At 37.5% G+C, this 23,433-nt stretch overlaps 3 protein-coding genes across 3 annotated transcripts in view; 2 read left to right on the forward strand and 1 right to left on the reverse strand.

The window, feature by feature from the left end:
* The window catches only part of gtf3c6 (general transcription factor IIIC, polypeptide 6, alpha), a 1,355,101-nt gene that overhangs the window by 53,138 nt on the left and 1,278,530 nt on the right, over positions 1 to 23,433 (reverse strand). The gene's annotated exons all lie outside the window — the stretch shown is intronic.
* Positions 352 to 14,289, forward strand: opn9 (opsin 9). Its single transcript, XM_079837514.1, has 9 exons — positions 352 to 899; positions 1,909 to 2,038; positions 3,775 to 3,925; positions 6,744 to 6,883; positions 8,389 to 8,527; positions 8,723 to 8,837; positions 9,006 to 9,086; positions 12,044 to 12,575; positions 13,516 to 14,289. The coding sequence occupies exons 2-9, from the start codon at positions 1,912 to 1,914 to the stop codon at positions 13,791 to 13,793; spliced, it is 1,563 nt and encodes a 520-aa protein (XP_079693640.1). The 5' UTR covers positions 352 to 899; positions 1,909 to 1,911; the 3' UTR covers positions 13,794 to 14,289.
* Positions 14,574 to 23,433, forward strand: part of iffo1b (intermediate filament family orphan 1b) — a 29,374-nt gene continuing 20,514 nt past the window's right edge. Inside the window, exon 1 of the mRNA XM_079837491.1 lies at positions 14,574 to 15,968. Coding sequence (XP_079693617.1) covers positions 14,974 to 15,968 — 995 coding nt within the window. The 5' untranslated portion in view covers positions 14,574 to 14,973. The remainder of the gene's footprint in view (positions 15,969 to 23,433) is intronic.

Raw genomic sequence — 23,433 nt, forward strand, 5'->3', positions numbered from 1 at the left:
GTGGGATTCAGAGGACCAATAGACGTTTCAACATTAATGCATTGCATTAGCATGGCACAGATTTACCAAATGATGAGCATGGAGCTTTCGGGGATAAAAAACAACGACTTTATCACTCAACATTATTAACTATGCATCATATTATAGTTAACATTTCTTTTAAATAAGGCTATTTTACAATGCTATGCCCAAACAATCATCTTATGACAAAATTAATGTGGTATTGATGTAGTTGCATGTGACTCATGATTTAGCCTTGAGACATAGGATTGTGGGATTTATGGTGCAGCTCATCCTTGTGCATGTGTGTGCGTGTGCACTTTAAAGCTGTCCAATTCTTTTGATAAAAATGCAGACAGAGGATTAAGAGTTGCTTATAGTTCAGATGGCTGTTATACTTGCACATTTACTCTTCCATATGCAATTCCCTTCTTTCTCTCTCTCTCTCTCTCTCTCTCTCACCCACATACACAGATTATGCCACTGCTCTATTAATCTTATAGCACCAACAAGTGCCGTGTCTGCTGTGATGTTATTTCATCTCTCTAAAACATATTTACGGCTCCCTTTGTCTATTAAAACTAACTTCCGTCTGTTGTATTCTCTAATCATAGAGGTAAAGTGTGAAAAAGGGATGAGAGGATGGTAGAGGTTCACATGAAGAGGGAGGCGGGGGGTGTTCAAAAGGATGGGAGGGTTACTGTTGAATACTGATGGTCCTCTGCCAGATTGACCACAGCGAAATTGATTCGCTCCTCCCGTATAAACAGAGAGCAACAGGAACAAAAGAGGCTTAAGACTGAAAAGCGAGCATTTCACTTTGAGATTGATTCTGAGAGAGGCAGACTGGAAAAGACAGAGGAGACAAACACAGAACAGGTGGACTGACAAAGAGAAAGGTGAGTAAAAAACTTGTTCACCTTGTTCTTTGCTCAGATGTGACCATGGTTTATTTATGTTGGACAGAAAGCTTCAGTGAAATAACACTAACACAATTTGTTATATTTTTTTTCCCGTTTGATTCCTTCTTGTTCATATATGTTCCCCCTATTTTCCTCCATGAATATTTTCTAAGTGAGAATGATTTTGGTAACACTATACAACAAGCATTAACAATGAACAATATGTGCATTTACTTTTCTGTTAATATTCATTTCTAATATTAACAGTTTTAAAATGAAAAGTTGTATACTATGAACTAACAGTGAACAAAAGTATAATTATAAATAAAACATTATAATAAAATATCTAACAAAAAATATTGTTACTTGTTAGTTCATTAGTTTATGATATCTAATGAATTAACTAATGTTATAAAACATTACTGTAAAAAGCTACTGTTTTAAATGCCATATGTAGTAATTTTCAGTAAGTAAGTTACTTTTTTTTGGTAGTTATTTAAGCCTTCCTTTTTGTTTCACGGCCTATTTAATATCTGTAACATTGAAGTATCAAATTATCAGGTTTTCTAATAATTTGATAACATGCTTCAACAGTCATATTTCTGCACTCTAAAAAATGGTTTGTTAAAAAATGGTTGGTTAATTTAAACCGTTGGGTTTGCCCATATTTGACCCAAACATGGGTCATGGGTTAATGCTGATAATATTTGTCATGAGTTATGAAATATTTAAATGAATTGAAAGTGAAAGACAGGTTCATTTTGAATACCATTTTTTTTTTTTTTTTTTTTTACACAAAAATCATTTTGGTCTGAAGGTCCCAAACATACAGCCAGTGAAGGCAATGTTAACAGAACATGAGCTTTAATACTTATGTTTGCATATGCAACTTTACTTTTCCCAGATTTGTTTGATTTTCATGTAAGTCCAGCATGTTAGTTGGGCAGAGCAGCACTGTCTCATTATGTCTCTGTCTTTCTCTGAATTTTCCTTTCTCTGTCAATAGTTCATGTCTAAGAGAGTGAATGGCTCATGGATGGGGTCTGTCTCTGTCCCGTCCTCCATCCCTCATGCCTTCCGCTCACAACTCTCTTCATCCACTGACCTCAGCATAGCCATCTTCCTCATCATCACGGGTCAGTTATCTGTTTCTATATCATTATTAATGCTTCATTATTATTTTTGAAGATACATTATATGTCAAAAGGTTTTGGGACGCCTGCCTTTACATGCACATGAACTTTAATGACATTCTTAATCCGTAGGGTTTAATATGGAGTTGGCCCACCCTTTGCAGCTATAACAGCTTCGGCTCTTCTGGGAAGGCTTTCCACAAGGTTTAGGAGTGTGTTTATGGGAAATTTTTGACCATTCTTCTAGAAGCGCATTTGTGAGGTCAGGCACTGATGTTGAACGAGAAGTCCTGGCTCGCAGTCTCCGCTCTAATTCATCCCAAAGGTGTTCTATCGGGTTGAGCTCAGGACTCTGTGCAGGCCAGTCAAGTTCCTCCACACCAAACTCGCTCATCCATGTCTTTATGGACCTTGCTTTGTGCACTGGTGCGCAGTCATGTTGGAACAGGAAGGACTCATCCCCAAACTGTTCCCACAAAATTGGGAGCATGAAATTGTCCAAAATGTCTTGGTATGCTGAAGCATTAAGAGTTCCTTTCACTGGATCTAAGGGACCAAGCCAAATCCCTGGAAGGAAAAAAAAAAACCCCACACCATAATCCCCCTTCCACTAAACTTTATACTTGGCACAATGCAGTCAGGCAAGTAACGTTCTCCTGGCAACCACCAAACCCAGACTCATCCATCGGATTGCCAGACAGAGAAGCGTGATTCGTCACTCCAGAGAACACGTCTCCACTGCTTTACTCCACTGCATCCGACGCTTTGCATTACACTTGGTGATGTAAGGCTTGAATGCAGCTGCTCGGCCATGGAAACCCATTCCATTAAGCTCTCTTTTACGTGGCCTACCACTTCGTGGCTGAGTTGCTGTTGTTCCCCATTGCTTCCACTTTGTTATAATACCACTAACAGTTGACGGTGGAATATTTAGAAGTGAGGAATTTTCACGAATGGACTTATTGCACAGGTGGCAACCTATCACGGTACCACACTTGAATTCACTGAGCTCCTGAGAGCGACCCATTTTTTCACTAATGTTTGTAGAAGTGTCTGCATGTAGACTATAGGCTGGCAATTATGCAAAATCCAAAAAAAAGCATAATAGGGGCACTTTAAGAGGTGTATCAATAAATGGTAACACTTGACACATATCATGTTTAGTTTATATATATATATATATATATATAATTTTATTCCATAATATTTTATTCATATAATATTACGGAATAAAATTGTGTTTGTGGCAACAAAGCTATAAGCCATTTGAACATTTAACAATAGTTTTTGCTCACTGCTATTACACAAAACAAACAAACAATAAATAAATAAATACAATGCAAAGTATTTTAATCATATTATTTATATTCCACAAAGCTACAAACCATTTAACAATCAATACTTTTTAGCTCACAATATTTTTTAGCTCACTGCAATAAAATAAACTAATTTAAAAATAATTGGACGTAATGCAAAGTTGCGACACTAATATATATATATATATATATATATATATATATATATATATATATATATATATATATATATATATATATATATATATATATATATATATATATATATATATATATATATATATATATATATATAACAAATATTCAAATGATTGATTTAATTTATAGTGAAATTTCTGGCTTTTTTGTTGATTACCTTAAATATAACTGCATTTTTGTTTGTGTAGATGATTGTTGACTCTTTGATTTACATTTCTGTCCCAGGTGTGGTGTCAGTGGTTGGGAATGGGCTGGTTTTGGTGGTTTACGGTCAGAGGAGAAAGAAGCTCAGAGTGCACGAGCTGATGACGATCAATCTGGCCGTTTGTGATTTCGGCTACAGCCTGCTGGGGGCACCGTGTATCATCATCTCAAGGTACCACAACTGTAATACTGACTGCAATTTTAGATGGGACATTTACACAGAGGCCCCATTTCACCTCACCTTTTTCTTCTCGCTGCTCAGCTTCTCTGTACTCACATAAAAACCAGCAGTCTGAAAGGACTTGCTAATGACACCACCCTCTTTCTTAGGGATGCAATGCAGATCCCTTTGGCAATACATATTATTGAGTTTTTCTTCAAAGCCTCTGGCCTGCATTTAAATGTTCATAAATGTGAGCTCTGGGACATAAAAAAACTGCAATGACTCCTTTATTCATAATATTCCTGTGAAAGAAAAGGTTTGTTATTTTGGGAGTTTATATAAAGGACCAAAAACAAAGATGTATCTTTAATTTTCAACCCCTTACGGATAAAATTCAGAAAAGATTCAACCAGTGGCTACAAAGAGATCTTTCTTTGAGAGGTAGAGTACTTCTTAGAAAGGCAGACGGCCTATACTGCTGCTCAATCTGTTCATTTGGAATCAAAGCTTGGTACAATTATTGACCAGATACTCTTTAATATTTTGTGGAAAAAATTAATTATATTAGAAAATCCGTTGTAATGAATATTAGTGAAAGGGGTGGTCTTAATATTCTGGATTTTAGTACTTAAGTACTTTAAATTATACCTTTAAAATTAACTGGTTATGGAACTTTATTCCAATTATGTTTTTTCTCAGTTTGGTGAGCAGGATTTTTTTCTGTTATGTAACTACAAAATTAAAAAATTACCAGCGACCTTATCTGCTTTTCATAAGCATGCTCTTTTGGCTTGGTCTTTAATATTTAAGATATTTAATATTTATTTTATTTGGAATAACTGTAATATTTTATACAAGAATAAATCAATATTTTTTTCAGAATTGGTTTGATAAAAATATCTTATTAGTCAGTCAATTAATCAATTCTCAAGGGTTGTTGTTTTCATATAAGGAATTTGTAGATAATTTTCTGTTTCCTGTTTCTCCAAAAGAATTTTCAAAAGTTATGGGTTCTATCCCATCAGGTGCTCTTTCTTTATTGAGAGGTACTCAATCTCTACAGTCTCTCTGAGTTTGGTCAGTACTCCTGTTGGAAAATTGTGTTTTGCTTCACCCTATAAAAATAATAATAGATCAGTCCGTTCTCTATTTCAGCATGACATTGTTACATTACCACTTGTGACCGCTTACTGGAATAATGCAATTGGTAATATATCTGTTGGAAAAAAGTGTGGATGCTTCCACATCTATTTTTTTAACCAATAAAGTAAAAGAGATTTATTTTAAAATGATTCATAAGTGTTACCCAGCAAGTCACTTCCTAAAAAAGCTCAAAAAGGATATTCCCAACTGTTGCTCTTTCTGTGACCTTGAGGAAACTGTAGTTCATCTTATTTGGCATTGTCCCTTTACTAAAATGTTTTGTCAAGATGTATTAGGATTTATAAGGAATGAATTTGATAAAGAATGTGTGTATTGGAAGGATGTGGTACTGGGCTTTGTTGATTATGATCAATCTAAAAAAGTAATAAATTAATCTAATTTGTAATTAATCTGATCTTGTTACTCGCTAAATTCCACATTCATAAATCTAAATATATAAAAGCTATATATAAATTCTTATTTTTGTGAAAGAACTTGAAAAATACCTTTTTCCAATTAAAATATCTGAGAACAAAAAAAGCCATAAAAACATTATCTGTTTGCAATTCTTTTCCTTTTTTCAGTATCACGTAATTCTCATAATTTATCAATATGTTTAATTTATATTTTGTATTTTTTTGTTGTTTTGTTCGTATTATGTTGCTTTTTTGTTATAACTTGTGTATTGTTTTGAGCATTAATAAAAAAACTATTAAAAAAAAACATTTACAGCATGATTTTTAACATGTATTTTGAAGGGTTTCACTGCTTGGCATGGCAATCGTGTACATTGCGTGTACAAAGCTCTCTTTGCTAAAGCCTGTATTAGTCTATGACATGCATCATTCGCTCTTGTTTTTTATCAGTAGTTTCTGGAGTGTGTGTGTGTGTGTGTGTGTGTGTGTGTGTGTGTGTGTGTGTGTGTGTGTGTGTGTGTGTGTGTGTGTGTGTGTGTGTGTGTGTGTGTGTGTCAGTCATGGGCAAAGTATTGTGTTGGTTAAGAAAGAAGATTGACAGTCCGAATATAAGCCATTGATGATGCTATTGCATAAACATCTACGCAAGGAATAATATTGATCTGATTTGACTTTAGAGAGGATTTAAAAGGGACATTTGGTCAGGGGAAAACACTTTAGATGTGCTCTCCAATCAGTTTTGCTTTATTTTGTATTATTGCTTTATTTAATGCATGTCTTTATACTTTATACTTATGACAGGAATAGATTTTTGAGGGAAAGAAAACAAAAATCCTCAGAAATTGAGCCAACACTTTTCATGGAATCTGGAGTGGATTCTCAAAAGGCCAAAAGTGTTTCACTTTGATAGCTGAAAGTATTTTTCCCTCCCACAAACCACCAAAACATGCCCTCAGGTAAAAGAAGATAGAGAAATGCATTTGTGAAGAAAAATAAGAGAAACATCTCAATTCTACATTCTTGGGTCAATGCAGTATGTGGATTAAAATTGTCATGTCTGACTTTTTGGCTTGTGGACTTGTTTACACCATAACCCCAGACAGTTGATAAGAAACTGATAAAGTATAGTCTTAGAGAAAATAAACATAGATCTGCAGAATGTGAGCATATTAATTATGCAGAGTTCTTCAGGATATTTTTAGATTTGCTGTGCTCAGGTTTTTTAGTGCTCTAAAATGTTTTTTCCCCTCTCTATTTGTCTGTCTTAGTCTGTCCCATGCATGGATTTTTGGGGAAACAGGATGTATGTGGTATGGGCTTCAGGGCTTTGTTTTTGGAATTGGGTCTCTCATCACCACCTGCCTTATCTCCCTCGACCGCTGCTTCAAGATCTGTAGCGTTCGATACGGTAATTCTCATTTTGTTTAGATTTTGTGCATCTTTTTTTGTACATTATGTTTTGAATTCTTGTATATTACCGAGACCTGCAATTAAGGTACAGTTTAAGGGATAATTCACCCAAAAATGAAAATTACCCCATGATTTACTCACCTACAAGCAATCCTAGGTGTATATGACATTCTTCTTTCAGACGAATAACGTTACAATCAGAGTTATATTAAAATATGTTTCTGGCTTTTCCAAGCATTATAAATGGCAGTAAATGGCAGCCCAAAATTTGAAGCCCAAAAACGTGTATCCATCCATTATAAAAGTAATCCGGCTCTGGGGGGGTTAATAAATGCCTTCTGAAGCGAATTGATGTGTTTTTTGTAAGAAAAATATCCATATTTAACACGTTATAAAGTAAAATGTCCAGCTTCTGGCGGACCGCCTTCCGTATTCAACTTACGAAAAAAGCGTAACTGGCGCAACGTATCGTATGACGTTGGACGTAGGACAAGCGTTTTGAACTGAGAGAGGCGCCACACTTTCTTCGTAAATTGAATACGGAAGGCCATCGCCGGAAGCCATATATTTACTTTATAAAGTTTTAAATATGGATATTTTTCTTACACAAATGCATGGCTTCACTTTAGAAGGCCTTTATTTACCCCACAAAGCCGTGTGGATTACTTTTATAATGGATGGATGCACTTTTTTGGGCTTCAAATTTTGGGTTGCCATTTATAATGCTTGGAAGAGCCAGGACATATTTTAATATAACTCCGATTGTATTCGTCCTAAAGAAGAATGTCATATACACCTAGGATGTCTTGAGGGTGAGTAAATTATGGGATAATTTTCATTTTTGGGTGAACTATCCCTTAGTTTAAAGGCATTCCTTTCCACAGTAGGATGAAAGTAGAATTTCGTTGTCCTTGTTGGACAAAAATAAAAATAAAATTGTTATCACCCAGGGAAGACACGTGATACATAATCTGAGACCTCTTTTATTATTGATTCCCCCTACTTCCTTCAACCTCCAATAAAAACACACATCAAAGTAATAGTATAATGGTTTATATTAATAGGTTAGGCCTACTTATAGAGTCTGTATAAGAAAGATATAAGCACAATGCCAATAAAAAGTCAAAATCTACATTGTAATTTTCATACATGCCTAACTCCTTATTTTTCTCAGACATAGAGAGAACAGAGCATGTGCTGAGAAAATTAGATCACTTAAGCTGATTTGTAATTGAAGAAATGTATTTATATAATTACAATTTGCCTCTCTTGAAAGTATAGTATTCCATTGCACAAAATCACCACAGAGATTATAGTTGTCTTTTATGCATATTCAGTGAAAAACATGATCTCTATTTCTGATGGACTGCTCGTCTTTCTTTCAGCTAACTGTATCAGGCTGTGACAATCGATACAATAATACATTTGAGTCCTTTGCAGCAACTATGGAGCCATCATGCAAGCTTTTAGATGTTTACTAATGTACCTTTTCCTTTGTCTCAGGTCAGTGGATTGAAAGAAGACATGCCTCTCTGTCTGTCGCTCTAGTGTGGATCTATACATTGTTCTGGGCCTTACTTCCTGTATTTGGCTTTGGTAGTTATGGCCCGGAACCGTTTGGAACCAGCTGCACCATAAACTGGTAATGAACCATTGCCATTAGTAAAACTGGGTTGCTAACCTTTTCCCCAGTGATTTGTTGGTGTTTTCAGAGTGCATTCTCAAGGGCTTTCAGAAGGCTTTCACTTTTAAGCAGCTGTAAGGTATTTTACCCACAAGGCCCACAGCACAGAAAATATGTGTTGATGTGTTCATGCATTGCTTCCTGTGGCCACAGGTGGAGGATGAAGTCTTCAATCAATGATAGAGTCTATATTTTCCTGATCCTGTTACTCTGCTTCGGAGTTCCCACCCTCACTATCATCGCTTCATACCTTGCCATCCTCATCAGGGTGAGAATGATCAGTATTAATAAGCAAGCTAATACATGTCGAGATCATTTGACCTTGTTCTGATATAAAAATATGATTTTTACGATCAATGTGACAGTTTAATCCCAATGTTGACTGAAGAACCATTAAGGTGAATTGAAGAGTTGCTATAGTGTTGTGTGATTTCAGGTGTATCGTTCTGGCCGCATATTGGCTTCAATCCCTTCCTCCAGTGTCACTCACAACAGCAAAGATCTTCGGCTGACAAAGGTACAAGCTCTAACTGATCACCCATAATGCCTTTGGAAAGGACCCTCTTCACTGAAAAAAAAGTGTGTTGGATTTACATGATTTAATTGTGTACATCGGTCCCACTTGAATCAATTAAGTTAAACAAACATAATTTGTTCATTTAACTTAAACATCATAGAATTGTTGATCCCCAACTCCCTGACATGATTCAGGCATTCACTTTCATATATTCATTCATCCACTTCAAATTCATATATTTTCATGTTACACAACTGAATTGTAATATTGCACTAGCTAGTTGACAAACTTTTGGCTAGTGACAGCACACATTAGCATCTTAAATTCTAAGCATTAAAAGCTCCTTCAGTAAAGTTATAATGACATTAGTTGTTTTAGTCCACGGCCTAAGCAAATGCTCCACTCTTCTCCACTGTGGTAACCCACTGTAATTTAAATGGTTCTATTAATTCCAACATAATTGAATATTAAACACTATTAAACACATCAAGTCTCCCCCTTTCTCATCTTGCTCAAAAATACATAAAATAACAACATTTACTCTCTCTTGATTTAGCCATATGCAAAGCATGCTTGGAACTAACAAGCCCCACCCAATTTCAGTTAATGCAACACAAATCATTCATGTAATCTCAACACAAACGGATTAAGTAAACTTCAATTTGACTTATATTAAAGGTGCTATAAGCGATGTCACATGTTTTTTAGGCCAACATTTTTTTGTCACATACAGCAAACATCTCCTCACTATCCGCTAGTTGCCTGTCCCCTGAACACACTTTAAAAAAACGCGGTCTCTGTAGTCAGCACAAGCTTAGGGCAGTCTGGACAACGAAACATAATAAACAGTGCTCCAGCCAATAACAGACAAGAATGATTTGGGGGTGGAGGTTTGGGGTTAGTGCACGTGCACATGAAGGGGGGTGTGTAGAAGAGAGAAGCATAAAGAGGGAAGTTCGAATTATATGATTTTGATATGGCCGACACACACCACCAAAGAGACGACGTTCTGATGAACAAATTGCAACGAAAAGGGAAAAGGAGAAGGAACGCGCAAAGTCCCCAATTTACATCGGAAAAGCCTTCGAAAGGTGGCGAGAACTCCGGCGGCAGAAGGGCTTCCAATCAGGAAGCACGGAGGGGAGGGGGAGGAGGAGGAGAAGAGAGGGTCTAGCTAGCCTCTGTTTTGTTTGACAACACTTCGAACGTCAACAAGAAGTTACTCCACCCAATATCGCTTAGAGCACCTTTAAAGTGGATTGAACACAATCAAATCAAGTTAGGACAAAATGTATTGCAATTGTGTTGCTTTAGCTCATTTTAATTAAGCAATTTAAACAAGCAGTAAAAAATATTTTTTTCAGTCTTCTCAGACAAAACTATTTAACGTAACTATTTTACGAGTGGGTAATTTTGTAAGAATTCGTATATTCGATTTGTATGAAAACATACATTTTTGAGAAAAAAAAAAAGCAATTATGAAGGTCCACCCCTAAACCTAACCCTCAGTGGTGTGTAAGCAGGTCGTACAAAAATGTACAAATTACATTGTATGAATTCATATTAATTCACCACCAATTCGCCAAAACGTAAAATAGTTATGAAATGCCATGAAAGTGTATAGGTTGATATTGTTCACACAAAAAAAAAAGATAGATAAATTACTGTGATATAAAGGAACCAAAATTAATAAATGGGAAAAAAATGGTGTTAGGGGATAACAGTTTAGGACTCAAGACCAGTTGTGAAGAATGAAGACCAAGAGTCGGGAGTGCAATTAATTAAAGAAAAATGAACTGAAGAATAGTTTCATAAGCAGAAGCCAGCTTCAAGTCTCACAAGGAGTTCGTAGGCCGCGCTCCCTCTACACTTTTTTGGGTACATACAATTTCTCAACAGTTATATTACAGCTCAGGCAACGTATTTATTTTTATTTGTTGTTTATTTGAATATGGACAGATACAAAATAGACATAGATTATTACATAAAGAACAATCCGATGCATGTATCACAGTGTTTATAGCCAGGGCTAATTCGCAACACCTGTCCCCTAATTCGCAACACCTGTCCCAAGAACGTATTCTTACATGTTTATCATTTTTAGCAGTGGTTTATGAAACTTCAAAGGGTTTCCTGTAAAATGACACCAAAATTTGAATTTAGACCACTGTATGTGGGTATGGGACGCTTTTCAATTTGGGTAGGCCAAATCCGGGCGGAAATGGTACCAGAGTAAATAAGTTACTTTGTGTAGAACAAATGCCAGCCAAAGTGATGCATATCTCCAGAAAGCAGAGACTCTAAGCTTTCAAGTGGTACCACATATGAGGTCAAAGCTCCTCCACAGACATTTAAAATTGAAAGTATATACATGATGTCCTTCCGGACGGAGCATAACTGGTAAGAATCATTAAAAATCATTATAATAATATGGGAGGATAAATATTGATTAATGTGTTGATTATAAATTGAATTAGGATAGGTATATTGAAGCGGCAGTGGATTTCAGAATCTGCATCCTTTAATTGTTACAAATACATTTTTGTTTTTTATATGGTACCGTATACCTTGACAACCTGCTTGCTTTAAAGTTGGTAGGAAACAGAAGTTGTGATGGTCTGAAAATGCCTCTAAATAAATGCCTCTAACAGTAAACTATGCTTAGAATTTTTTTTTCTTTTATTATACTAGTTAGCGCAATTTTGATGGCCTTAAAACACTAATAAATAAATAAAATCCAAACTACATTGAAAATGCATCAAAAAATAAAAAGTGAATAAAAAAAAACCTATAAATAGCCCTGCTGATTTCACAGGGGACCTTATTTGCCCCGTTTGAGATGCCTCCCCTGCTTTTTCTTGCACATTTCTATTCAAATTTATCCTTTTTATGATCCACACAATTTGTCATTTCTTTCTGATATAACAGTATACAGTTTCTGAAACTTTTCGTTGCAGATAGCAGCAGTGGTGTGTTCCTCATTTCTGATCGCCTGGACTCCCTATGCAATTGTTTCACTTTACTCCGCTTTGACTGCCAGAGAAGAGCACCTGGAGGAAGACGGGGGAGCGGTTCATCTGGGCGGAACATCAGGAGCAGCTGTCGGCCATGGCGGAGGGTTCTCTGATGTCTTTGGGTTTCCCTTCCTCCTTAACTGGACCTCTTCAGAACACTTCGGAGATGCTTTTGGTACCTGGAGGAACATGACGTCAGATCATTCCCATTCAGTAGGGCATCATGGATCCAGTTCAACTGTGGGTTCTGCACACGGAGGAATGGACGAACACCGGTCACATCTTGTGTCCATTCTGAAGCCAGAGGTCTCGCTCATCCCTGCTGTTTTGGCCAAGTCCCACTGCATGATAAACCCCTTCATCTACCAGATCATGAATCGGGACTTCAGGGAGGACGTCTATGATCTGCTGTGCTTGAGAGGAAAAGATGGAGTGAGAAGGAGAGGAAGGAGCACAGATGGAAGTGATTCTGATGGTCAGGAGCTAAATCTATCTATCTATCTATCTATCTATCTATCTATCTATCTATCTATCTATCTATCTATCTATCTATCTATCTATCTATCTATCTATCTATCTATCTATCTATCTATCTATCTATCTATCTATCTATCTATCTATCTATCTCTGTCCGTCCGTCCGTCCGTCCGTCCGTCCGTCCGTCTGTCTGTCTATCTATCTATCTATCTATCTATCTATCTATCTATCTATCTATCTATCTATCTATCTGTTCATCTGTCTGTCTATCTATCTGTCTGTCCGTCCATCCATCCATCCATCCATCCATCCATCCATCCATCCATCCATCCATCCATCCATCCATCCATCCATCCATCCATCCATCCATCCATCCATCCATCCATCCATCCATCCATCTATCTATCTATCTATCTATCTATCTATCTATCTATCTATCTATCTATCTATCTATCTATCTATCTATCTATCTATCTATCTATCTATCTATCTATCTATCTATCTATCTATCTATCTATCTATCTATCTATCTATCTGTTCATCTGTCTGTCCGTCCATCCATCCATCCATCCATCCATCCATCCATCCATCCATCCATCCATCCATCCATCCATCCATCCATCCATCCATCCATCCATCCATCCATCCATCCATCCATCCATCCATCCATCCATCCATCTATCTATCTATCTATCTATCTATCTATCTATCTATCTATCTATCTATCTATCTATCTATCTATCTATCTATCTATCTATCTATCTATCTATCTATCTATCTATCTATCTATCTATCTATCTATCTATCTATCTATCTATCTGTTCATCTGTCTATCTAGACTCTTTGTCTGTTTATATTTATAAATTTTTAATCATTTTAATTTCTCTGTATTTTTCCTCACATTTCTCTTTCTATCTCTGTATTTTCCACACATGCAGGGCATCGTGGAAGCGTCACTCTCTCTTATATTTACAGCTGGAGAAGAAAAAGCACACCTACTAGCCAGCCATCTGGGGAGCGCGTGAAAAAAGATTCCTCACGGAAGAGTAGAGGGAAGAGAGGGTCCTGTCAGGACAATGCGTCAGTCGGGTGGGCAGCCTTGGATACTACAAACTTAGATACACAGGTCAACTTAGGAAGAGAGAGAGGGAAGGAGGTGGAAAGAGAGATGAAAAATGATTTAAAGAATCCACCTCTAGCAACTGCTGATATCTAAGACAGAAACAGTAGTTCTTAAAGCAGTTAGTTAGCTCAAAGTATCTCTGTTTTAGTTCAAATATAGATTTGTTTTCCTATAAGTGTTTTACACACTAATGCACCTATTCAGTTTTACACTGGTTCTTTTACACATGAAGCTCTAGTAGGGGTGAATTCAGGTTGAATGGGACCGTTTTTGCCAAGACTGGGGAAAAGTGTCCCAATCAACCTGAATACTCATAAGTATTTTCATATTTATTTTATTCTTTGTATGTTTAGCCTATTATTGAGTCCAGTGTATTTATTTATTCATATTTTGAGTAACCAAATATTTTATGAATATACATAGTGTATTTATGTTTTTACATATTTAGAGGGCACTATCCATTCCAAAGTATTGCAAAATACTATTTCTGAATAAATGTGAAATGTGAATAAAATTTGGAATTATGAAAAGACTTTGATATGTTTATTTTGTAGCTTGCAAATAAATAAACAAATCCTAAATAAGACCCAATGAAGTACAATGGTTATTTGTTGCAGATTTGTGACGTCGCCGTTGCTTTGTTATTATGATGCATGAGGTAATATGTTTGTTACCGTAAGTGCCCCTCTTGGGCAAACACAGAAGGGGAATAGCACACAGAGAGCTGTTGTTCGTTTTCAAACAGTGATATATTATATTTAGATATACTTTTCCGTAATATCATCTACCAAACATTATACTGCGGCTCTGTAATATTAATGTAAACGGACACAATGCGTCAGATACTGCTGATATTACGGTACTAGGCTATCCGCACTGAAGCGCTGCAGAGACTCGAAGGCTCAAGTGTATTCAGGTTTCCAGGCAGAGAAGCCACAAGACTTTCGTTTGGACCTAATTTGAATCTATTTCGTTAACGTTTTTACGACATATTTTGCTTGTTAGAGTACAGGTATTGCATGCTTCTGTAATTACTCCACATTTGACGCTTTTCTCGGTTGCTGCAGTGAGAGTCGCTTCATCTCCATCAGCGTCTCATCCTTACTCAGCATTCACGCGCAAGCTGTAATACTCTTATCTCGTTGCATAAGGATTTAACGAGTTAAATGTGGACATTGCCGTGTCGCTGGGTCGCTAAACAATATTGACCATTGAAACCAAGCCGTTAATTGTTTTGACGTCAGACTTTTGGAGTCAGACATAGCTGGTGTTCATGCCAGATCTGCAGCGCTTCAGTTTTCCGTACCGTAGCATGAATTCTCCCCCCCATCATCATTATCAGCAGCAGCACCAACAGCATCAGAATCCAGAAGGACCCGGTCATCCCGATTCTCCCTCCGGTTTACTCCCTGAGGCTGCTGTCCTCGGAGCTCCTGACCCTTCCTCTTTTTTCCTCGGAGAACAACCCGGCCTTGCTGGCGTCCCCCAAACCGCATTTGACCTTACGGCATCCTCTTACCTGCACTTCAGTCCATCCCTCCACTGGTCCCAACCTCCTCCACCTACAGCCATGGCACTGAGGAACGACCTGGGATCAAATATAAGCGTCCTGAAGACCCTCAATCTGCGGTTCCGATGCTTTCTGGCTAAAGTGCATGAACTGGAGAGACGCAATAAGATATTGGAGTTGCAGCTTCAGCAGGCTTTAAACAGCAATAATGCAGGTGGAGGCGTGGAAGACGGAAAGACCAAAGAAATTGGTGTCCAGACCGGGTTTATTGGGCCTATTGCTGTCCGGCCTGGGTCTCTGTCCTTCCAAAACACTAACAACTCTGCCAAAAGACCCACTACGTTGTTTATGCCTTCTCTTACGTCTGTCCTCAAGCTTGAGCCTAATAAAGCTGACGATGAGACCACAACCAACCCAAACACTACCAGAAACCCAACCATCACGGTTAGCCTGTCTACACCCACCACCGAACCCGCCTCGGCCAACACCAACAACTCTAATAATACTCCACAAGTGAGCAGCGTTGGCATCGGGACGTCTCCCAACCCTCCTCCTCGCTTCCTCCCGGGCACTATCTGGTCCTACAACCACACTCGTAAACTGGGAAGTGGGTCAGAGACTCGGGTCACCAGTCCCGGAGTATCGTGGGTCCACCCGGACGGCGTGGGTGTCCAGATAGACACCATCACCCCAGAGATAAGAGCACTTTACAACGTCCTGGCCAAAATCAAAAGGGAGAGGGATGAGTACAAGCGAAGGTGAATATAAAGATAGATGCTTATTATGGCTCAATGTTTGTTTGTGAGAAGTGGTTTCTGTGTGTGGCCCTTATGAAAAACCTCTGCTGCAAAGCTCCCTGCTTTTCAGGAGTGTATGAGTCATGGTGGCTTTGAGACATGATTGCCAGTTTGAATGACATCCAGGGATCTAGAAACATTCTTTTATTTCTTTAGCTTTAGTGCTGCTGACATTAAATACCAAATCGATTTGGCAGCAGCTATTTACACTTATAGATTCTATTTACACTAAGTGAAAATAGCATGTTTTCTTAAACGATAGCTGCTATTTACGTTTAAATAGCACTGCTATTTAAGTTTAGATAGCAATATATTCTATCCACACTATGTAAAAATAGCAATACATTCTATTTACACTGTAAAAAATAGCAGTATTTTCTAAGTGTAAATTATTATATTTATTAAAATTATTAAATGGATGCCGCCCTAATGTAAGCCCTCCCTACACCTTCCCCTAACCCTAACTTTTTTTATTAAACACACGTTAGACACTTTATTTCTATTTTGCGAATATTTTCTTCATTTTTATTGGAAATAAATGGCTTTCCGATCTGATATGTGATGGGAAAATGGAGTGGAGCGAGTAGAGCAAAGGCAGATTCGAACTTGGGTCTTACCACTACACTATTGGTACTGTTGGCGTAGGGCTGCAGCTATCGATTCTTTTTGTAATCGATTAATCTAGCACTTAATCGATCGAATTAATCGGATAATTTTGTGTGTGTGTGTGTGTGTGTTTAAACAACCAAACAAATAATTTAAGCAATTTAATTTATTAATATGCACAACAGGTTTCATGCTGTAATCTAGCCCTGACATCAAAGTAAATATCTTTTATGTAGATTTCTACACCTGCAGCATTTACCATTAGGCTACTAACAAATAATATATCATTTCTGGGGTGAGCCTATTTGCTATGGTAACCTAGCATCCTGTGTGTGTCTGTGTGTGTGCGTGAGGAAGAGTGACGCCCCAGTCAGACCAGTTGCTTCATTGCAGTTTGGTACGGCAGAAATACATACATTCATTTTCAATAGAACACTGCATTTGGCTTGGATCACTTGCATTGCGGTGCATTTTAGGTGAAGCATCCGTTCGAAAAATCGCGTCACAACATCACATCCCGGTGTATACAGTGAATGCATGCTGAAATTATTTTTGCGTGGCTACATAAAAGTTTAAGCATATGTGATGCATTGCCGCGATTGGTCTGACTGGCACGTGAGAGAGACGAGGGTGCATGCGTGTGTGTGTGTGTGAAGGGGTTCTTTTTTTTAGGCTATACTCTCTTGCAATTGAACGTGAATACGTTTACTACTTAAAAACATCAGAGCTAAACATCATATCTAGTCAAACCGCATCACGACATCGCTACAAATACAGAATGGGATTAAAATCAGCGAACATCAATGTATAGGCTTAGGCTACGTTACCATTGAATTCGTACTGCTGTGGAATGCCAGTTCTACTCTGCAGTAGACACTTTGCACCTTGTTCTCTTCTTTTTTAAGAATGTAATGATCCCAAACTTTAGACATTCTCTGCCATTTATGGACATCTTTACTCTCCGTCATCGCGCCAACTAAATTTAAAATGTATCGCGCTATGGTGTGCTTCCTGAACATTGAACAGCGGTCCGTGAGAATCAGATCCCTGTGCGTATAGTCATATAGTCATAGGAATTTTAACGAGGCTTCGAGGCAGAATTTTTGCCTCGAGGAATTTTTGTAATCGAGTTAATCGAGTAACTCGATGAATCGTTTCAGCCCTATGTTGGCGATCCAGCGCCTTCCTTTATTTTGTCTGGCCCAACCAGACGTCAGTGGGAGGAGTTAGTGTAAATAGCCTCTGCCAACAAGGCAAAACTTTGTATGCGTTTTAGCCGTTCATTTACACGACAACAGCGTTTTGGGGGCCTGAAAGTGCAAGGTTTGGAAAACGATACCTTTATCTTCTCCATGTAAGCAACAAAACGCCAATCTGCGAAAACGGTGATGTCATGCGCATGCATATTACGTGTTTGCAGGGTGTTTTTTGACAAAGCGACATCTCAATCTACTGGCCTGGCATGCATAATGCAGCCTTTTTAGTCATTTTCTCAGATTCTTGTGAACGGGATCGTCTGTTTTTAGTACATCGTTGTCATGTAAACATGCCTTTAGTGTAAATAGACACTCCGAATAGTTTTTTTTAAGTTAAAGTTTAAAGGGTTAGTTCACCCAAAAAGGAAAATTCTGTCATTAATTACTCACCCTCATGTCGTTCGACACCCGTAAGACCTCCGTTCATCTTCGGAACACAAATGAAGATATTTTAGTTGAAAGCTGATGGCTGAGAAAGGCTTCAGATAGGCCTCCATTGGCATTCAGTACATTTACACTCCCATGACCCATAAAAGGCACTTAAAATGTCGTTACAAAGTCCATCTCACGACAGTGACTCTACAATAATTTTACGATGCGACGACAATAGTTTTTGTGCGCAAAAAAAATTCAAAATAACACCTTTATCCAACTTGTTCTTGTCTTCCGTGTGTGCCTCCACGACGCATGCGCGAGAATATGACGTAGCGCCGGTGTTCGGGAATCCATGAAATGCACACTTTAGCCCGACTTTGAGAACTACGCCGAGACCTAAAGCACGATCAATGTAGAATTCAACAGCTTAGATACGCGCGTCTTCCTCTGCTTGTAAACAAATCGCTTCTGGGTCATGTGTCCGAACGCCGGATCTACGTCATATTCTCGCGCATGCGTCGTGGAGGCATACACGGAAGACAAGAACAAGTTGGATAAAAGTGTTATTTTGATTTTTTTTGCGCACAAAAACTATTGTCGTCGAATCGTAAAATTATTGTAGAGTCACTGTGGTGAGATGGACTTTGTAACGACGTTTTAAGTGACTTTTATGGGTCTTGGGAGTGTAAATGTACTGAATGCCAATGGAGGCCTATCTGAAGCCTTTCTCAGCCATCAGCTTTCAACTAAAATATCTTCATTTGTGTTCCGAATATGAATCTTCTTACGGGTGTCGAACGACATGAGGGTGAGTAATTAATGACAGAATTTTCATTTTTGGGTGAACTAACCCTTTAAGAAATGATCAAATTTGACTTTGATAATATAATTTACGATAAAAATGTATTCAATTAGAAAAATACAAAATAGAAGCATTTTCAGTGGTAGGCTCAGTTTTTTGAACCCCATTGTATTTATTGTCAAATCCAAAACTTCTCAGGAGGATAAGACACTTGTACTCTGGGCTATTTCAGGATGTTTCAATGTTCTGCCCTTCTGGTACTGAGGGGAACCTGACTCGCATTGACCTCTGATAACCTGTGCATCTGTCACGAACAAACCTTGTTTCATTGCAGAGCAGCCTGCAGTCACTTTGCACTTCCTGCATGAAGTGGTTACTTTTCAAACTTGAAAAGGCTGGAACCTGCAGGTGTTTAAGACCACAACAAAAAGAACTAGTCATCCTGCAAGTGGAATCCGTAAAAAAAAAAAAGAGAGAGAGAACGTGTTGTGACTTGCAACTTTTGTGAGATAAAATAGAGCATTAATCCTCTGCTGGCAGTTATGTGCAGATACACGAAGTAAACATATTTCTGGGTCATTCCTGGTATTCGGTGGCTTTTAACTATCATAAAATGTAGAAAGTCAAACAAATTTTCGTGTAGTTATGTAGGGAGATGTAAAACATTTGAAAAAATGACTTTGGGTTAAGCTCGGGTAAATAAATTTAACCATTTATTAAACAAAATAAATTAAATGGAATATCAAAAATGCCACCCTGTTAGGGACAAATGTTTATGATTCTAATTTATGAGCACTGTATACATTATCTTAGACACCTCATGGACCTTTGTCCCTTTAAAAGCATATGAGTTAATAAATTATCAGAAAATATGAATATTGTGCATGAATTGTACTTACTTTCGTACTTATTTTCAAATACTAATGCCTAAAAGGCATTTTTGTTAAGTTTTTAAAGTACTGCCTTATTGATACTCCAGTAAATTTCCATTATCACTGAATTATTAATATGTTTTGTGCTGATTTTATGAAATTATTGTAAAAAAAAAAATGCTTAACAGGGTGGACAAAGTGATAACAGAATGGACAAAATAATAACAGGAAGGACAAGTGATATAAAGAATGGATGGATGATTTATATCTCACATACAACCAGTTACATTATTACTTTAGTTTGAATGGCATTTAGATGAGAAACAACACGTAAATCATTTCCAAAGAACTTTAAATACACTACTTCTTCAACTTTAAACATAAATTACCTTCACATCACGATGTACACTCTCAGTGTCCACTGATTTAATAGGGTGGACACTTAAGAGAGTGGACATTCTGACCTAAAATCAGCCACTGCACTACGTCTGAGCAAAAAGAAGCTAACACAGAAGGTTTATCTAATGAAGAATTGTATGGTATTTAAAATTGTACGTTTAAAAAAGATTTTTCTACTAACTTATTCCATTTTTCCTTTAACATGGTGGTGGACCACATCAAATTTGAAAGATACAAAATAGACAATTAAAATAATAGAGGATCTCACTCACTTTCCCAAGTTGTTTTCCCTCCAAAGCAGTGATGACAGCTTTATGATATGATGTAATTTTTCCAACTTACATTTAAAGGGAAAGTATTGTCAAAAATTACAGGGTGGACAATAAATTGAGGGACAAGCTAAAAGCCTTGATTATAATGGCTAAAGTAAATGTAATAATTGAAAAGAATATAGAGAATCTTTAATGATATACCCCCAAAAAAAATCACATATAGTAAGTTTTATCATGAAATTGGGATACGCAGGCCTGCATGGGGACATAGGAAAAATGGTAAAATACAGTGGTTTAGTAATCTGTTAAGGTGGAGCTAAATGGACTTTAAAATTGACTTTAACTATTGGTATATACCAAAGGCTTTTATTACTTGCCAAGCTAGAGTTGAACATGAGGGGGAAGATCATACAGTATTTAGAAGATAAGAATCAGCTATAGGGGAAATAACACATGGTGGTATTCAGTCAGGCCCACGGCTCTTTTTAAGTCCAAACCTGCAGCAGCCAGAGCGCCGCATTCCACCTGCTGTCAGTCACGTATAGCAGCTTTATCTAGGACTGAACGGACCGTCAGTTCGCAAACTCATTACCGTCTGTTGACTCATCAGAACAGGTGAAAACACTGTTGAGAAGCACAAAAGTCATTTTGGCTCTCTGTCTTAAAACCGCCTGCTTCATAACAGATGTTATCTTGTGCTCAGCGTCTCTCCGTTTGACTGCTTTGTCATTTGCTCTAGTAATGGTTTCAGCTCTTTTCAGACTTTCTTGTCTATATGTATTTTCTGTTTTGGCTTTCTAATTTAGTAAGCAGTCTTTTGCTGTCTGTGGCTTTTTTCCTCGAAAGTGTTTTTCTCTCTGTCTGTGATAAAAAATGATATCTCATTTATTTCGGCTTATATACACTATATTGCCAAAAGTTTTGGGACGCCTGCCTTTACATGCACATGAACTTTAATGACATCCCATTCTTAATCTGTAGGGTTTAATATGGAGTTGGCACAACCTTTGCAGCTATAACAGCTTCAACTCCTCTACTTTCCACAAGGTTTAGGAGTGTGTTTATGAGAATATTACTGGCTCGCAGTCTCCGCTCTAATTCACCCCAAAGCTGTTGAGCTCAGGACTCTGTGCAGGCCAGTCAATTTCCTCCACACCAAACTCACTCATCCATGTCTTTATGGACCTTGCTTTGTTCACTGGTGCGCAGTCATGTTGGAACAGGAAGGGGCCATCCCTGAACTGTTTCAACAAAGTTGGGAGCATGAAATTGTCCAAAATGTCTTGGAAATCAGAAGCATTAAAGTTCCTTTCACTGGAACTAAGGGGCCAAGCACAAACCCTGAAAAACAACCCCCACACCATAATCCCCCCTCCACCAAACTTTACACGTGGCACAATGCTGTCAGGCAAGTACCGTTCTCCTGTTCTCTTTGTTATTATACCACTAACAGTTGACCGTGGAATATTTAGTATTGAGGACATTTCACGAATGGACTTATTGCACAGGTGGCAATCTATCACGGTACCACGCTTGAATTCACTGAGCTCCTGAGAGCGACCCATTCTTTCATAAATGTTTGTAGAAGCGTCTGCATGCATAGGTGCTTGATTGTATACACCTGGGGCCATGGAAGTGATTGGAACACCTGAATTCGAACACCTGATTTGGAGGGGTGTTCCAAGACTGGAGTAAAGGCTGATGAAAATTCAGCATTGTATCACAGAAATAAACGATATTTTAAAGTATTTTAAAATAGAAAAACGTTATTTTAAATTGTTATAATATATCACAATATTACTGTTTTTTTATCCAATAAATGCAGGCTTGATGAGCATAAGGGACTTCTTTCAAAAATAATAATGTTTTCAAACATTTGATCGGTACTGTATACTTCCCAGTATTTATATAACCATCATTTTAACAAAGCAGATTCAAAATTGAATACAATGAAAATCTAGTTAAAAATAATCAAGGCATGTTTTCCACATTGGTTTTTCATTCAAACGCTTGTACTCGGTAAGATTGTTAATAGTTCAAAAGAAGTCTCAATAAGGCTGCATTTATTTGATCATTGGAATTTTCATTACTCCAGTCTTCAGAGTCACATGATCCTTCAGAAATCATTTTAATATGCTGATTTGCTGCCCAACAAACATTTCTTATTATTATAAATGTTGAAAACAGACGTGCTGCTTAATATTTTTGCGGAAACATTTATTTCAGGGTTCTTTGATAAATAAAAAAGCATTTAAAAGAGCAATCTTTTGTAACATTATAAATGTCTTTCATGTCATTTTTGACCAATTTTATGTGTATAGTAAATAAATAAAAGTATTATTTTAAAACAGTAGTGCCAAAAATATGTGGGCACCCCTTTCTAGAACAAATCTAAAAGTGACATTAAAGACAATTCTGTGTTCAGAAATGACCCGTGCACAAACCAGGGAGCTGTTGTGACTTAGTACCTTAATTGAACAACTTTAGGATGAATTGGAACTGCAAACCAGGTCCCATCACTCAACATCAGTGCCTGACCTCCCTGATGCTCTTCTACTAACATTTAATTTCAAAAGTGTGGCAAAAGCATGAATCCCTCCCTTTGCTGCAATAACAGCTTCCTCTCTTCAGGGATCTTCAGGGATTTCCACTAGATGTTGAAACAAGGATGCAGGGATTTGCTTCTATTCAGACTCAAGAGCATCAGGGAGGTCATGCAGTGATGTTGAGTAATGGGGCCTGGCTCACAGTCGGCGTTCCCATTCATCCCAAAAGCGTTCAGAACAGCTGAAAGCACATAATTCATATCCATATATAACAAAACATAGACATAAACATCAGCAT

Source organism: Gobio gobio, assembly GCF_949357685.1.
Source record: "Gobio gobio genome assembly, chromosome: 15".
Taxonomy (NCBI): domain Eukaryota; kingdom Metazoa; phylum Chordata; class Actinopteri; order Cypriniformes; family Gobionidae; genus Gobio; species Gobio gobio.

Coding starts and splice junctions, on each gene's coding strand:
- opn9 (XM_079837514.1), top strand. CDS start 1,912: ATGTCTAAGAGAGTGAATGGCTCATGGATGGGGTCTGTCTCTGTCCCG. Junction 2,039..3,774: donor CATCTTCCTCATCATCACGG/GTCAGTTATCTG, acceptor TTTCTGTCCCAG/GTGTGGTGTCAGTGGTTGGG. Junction 3,926..6,743: donor CCGTGTATCATCATCTCAAG/GTACCACAACTG, acceptor TGTCTGTCTTAG/TCTGTCCCATGCATGGATTT.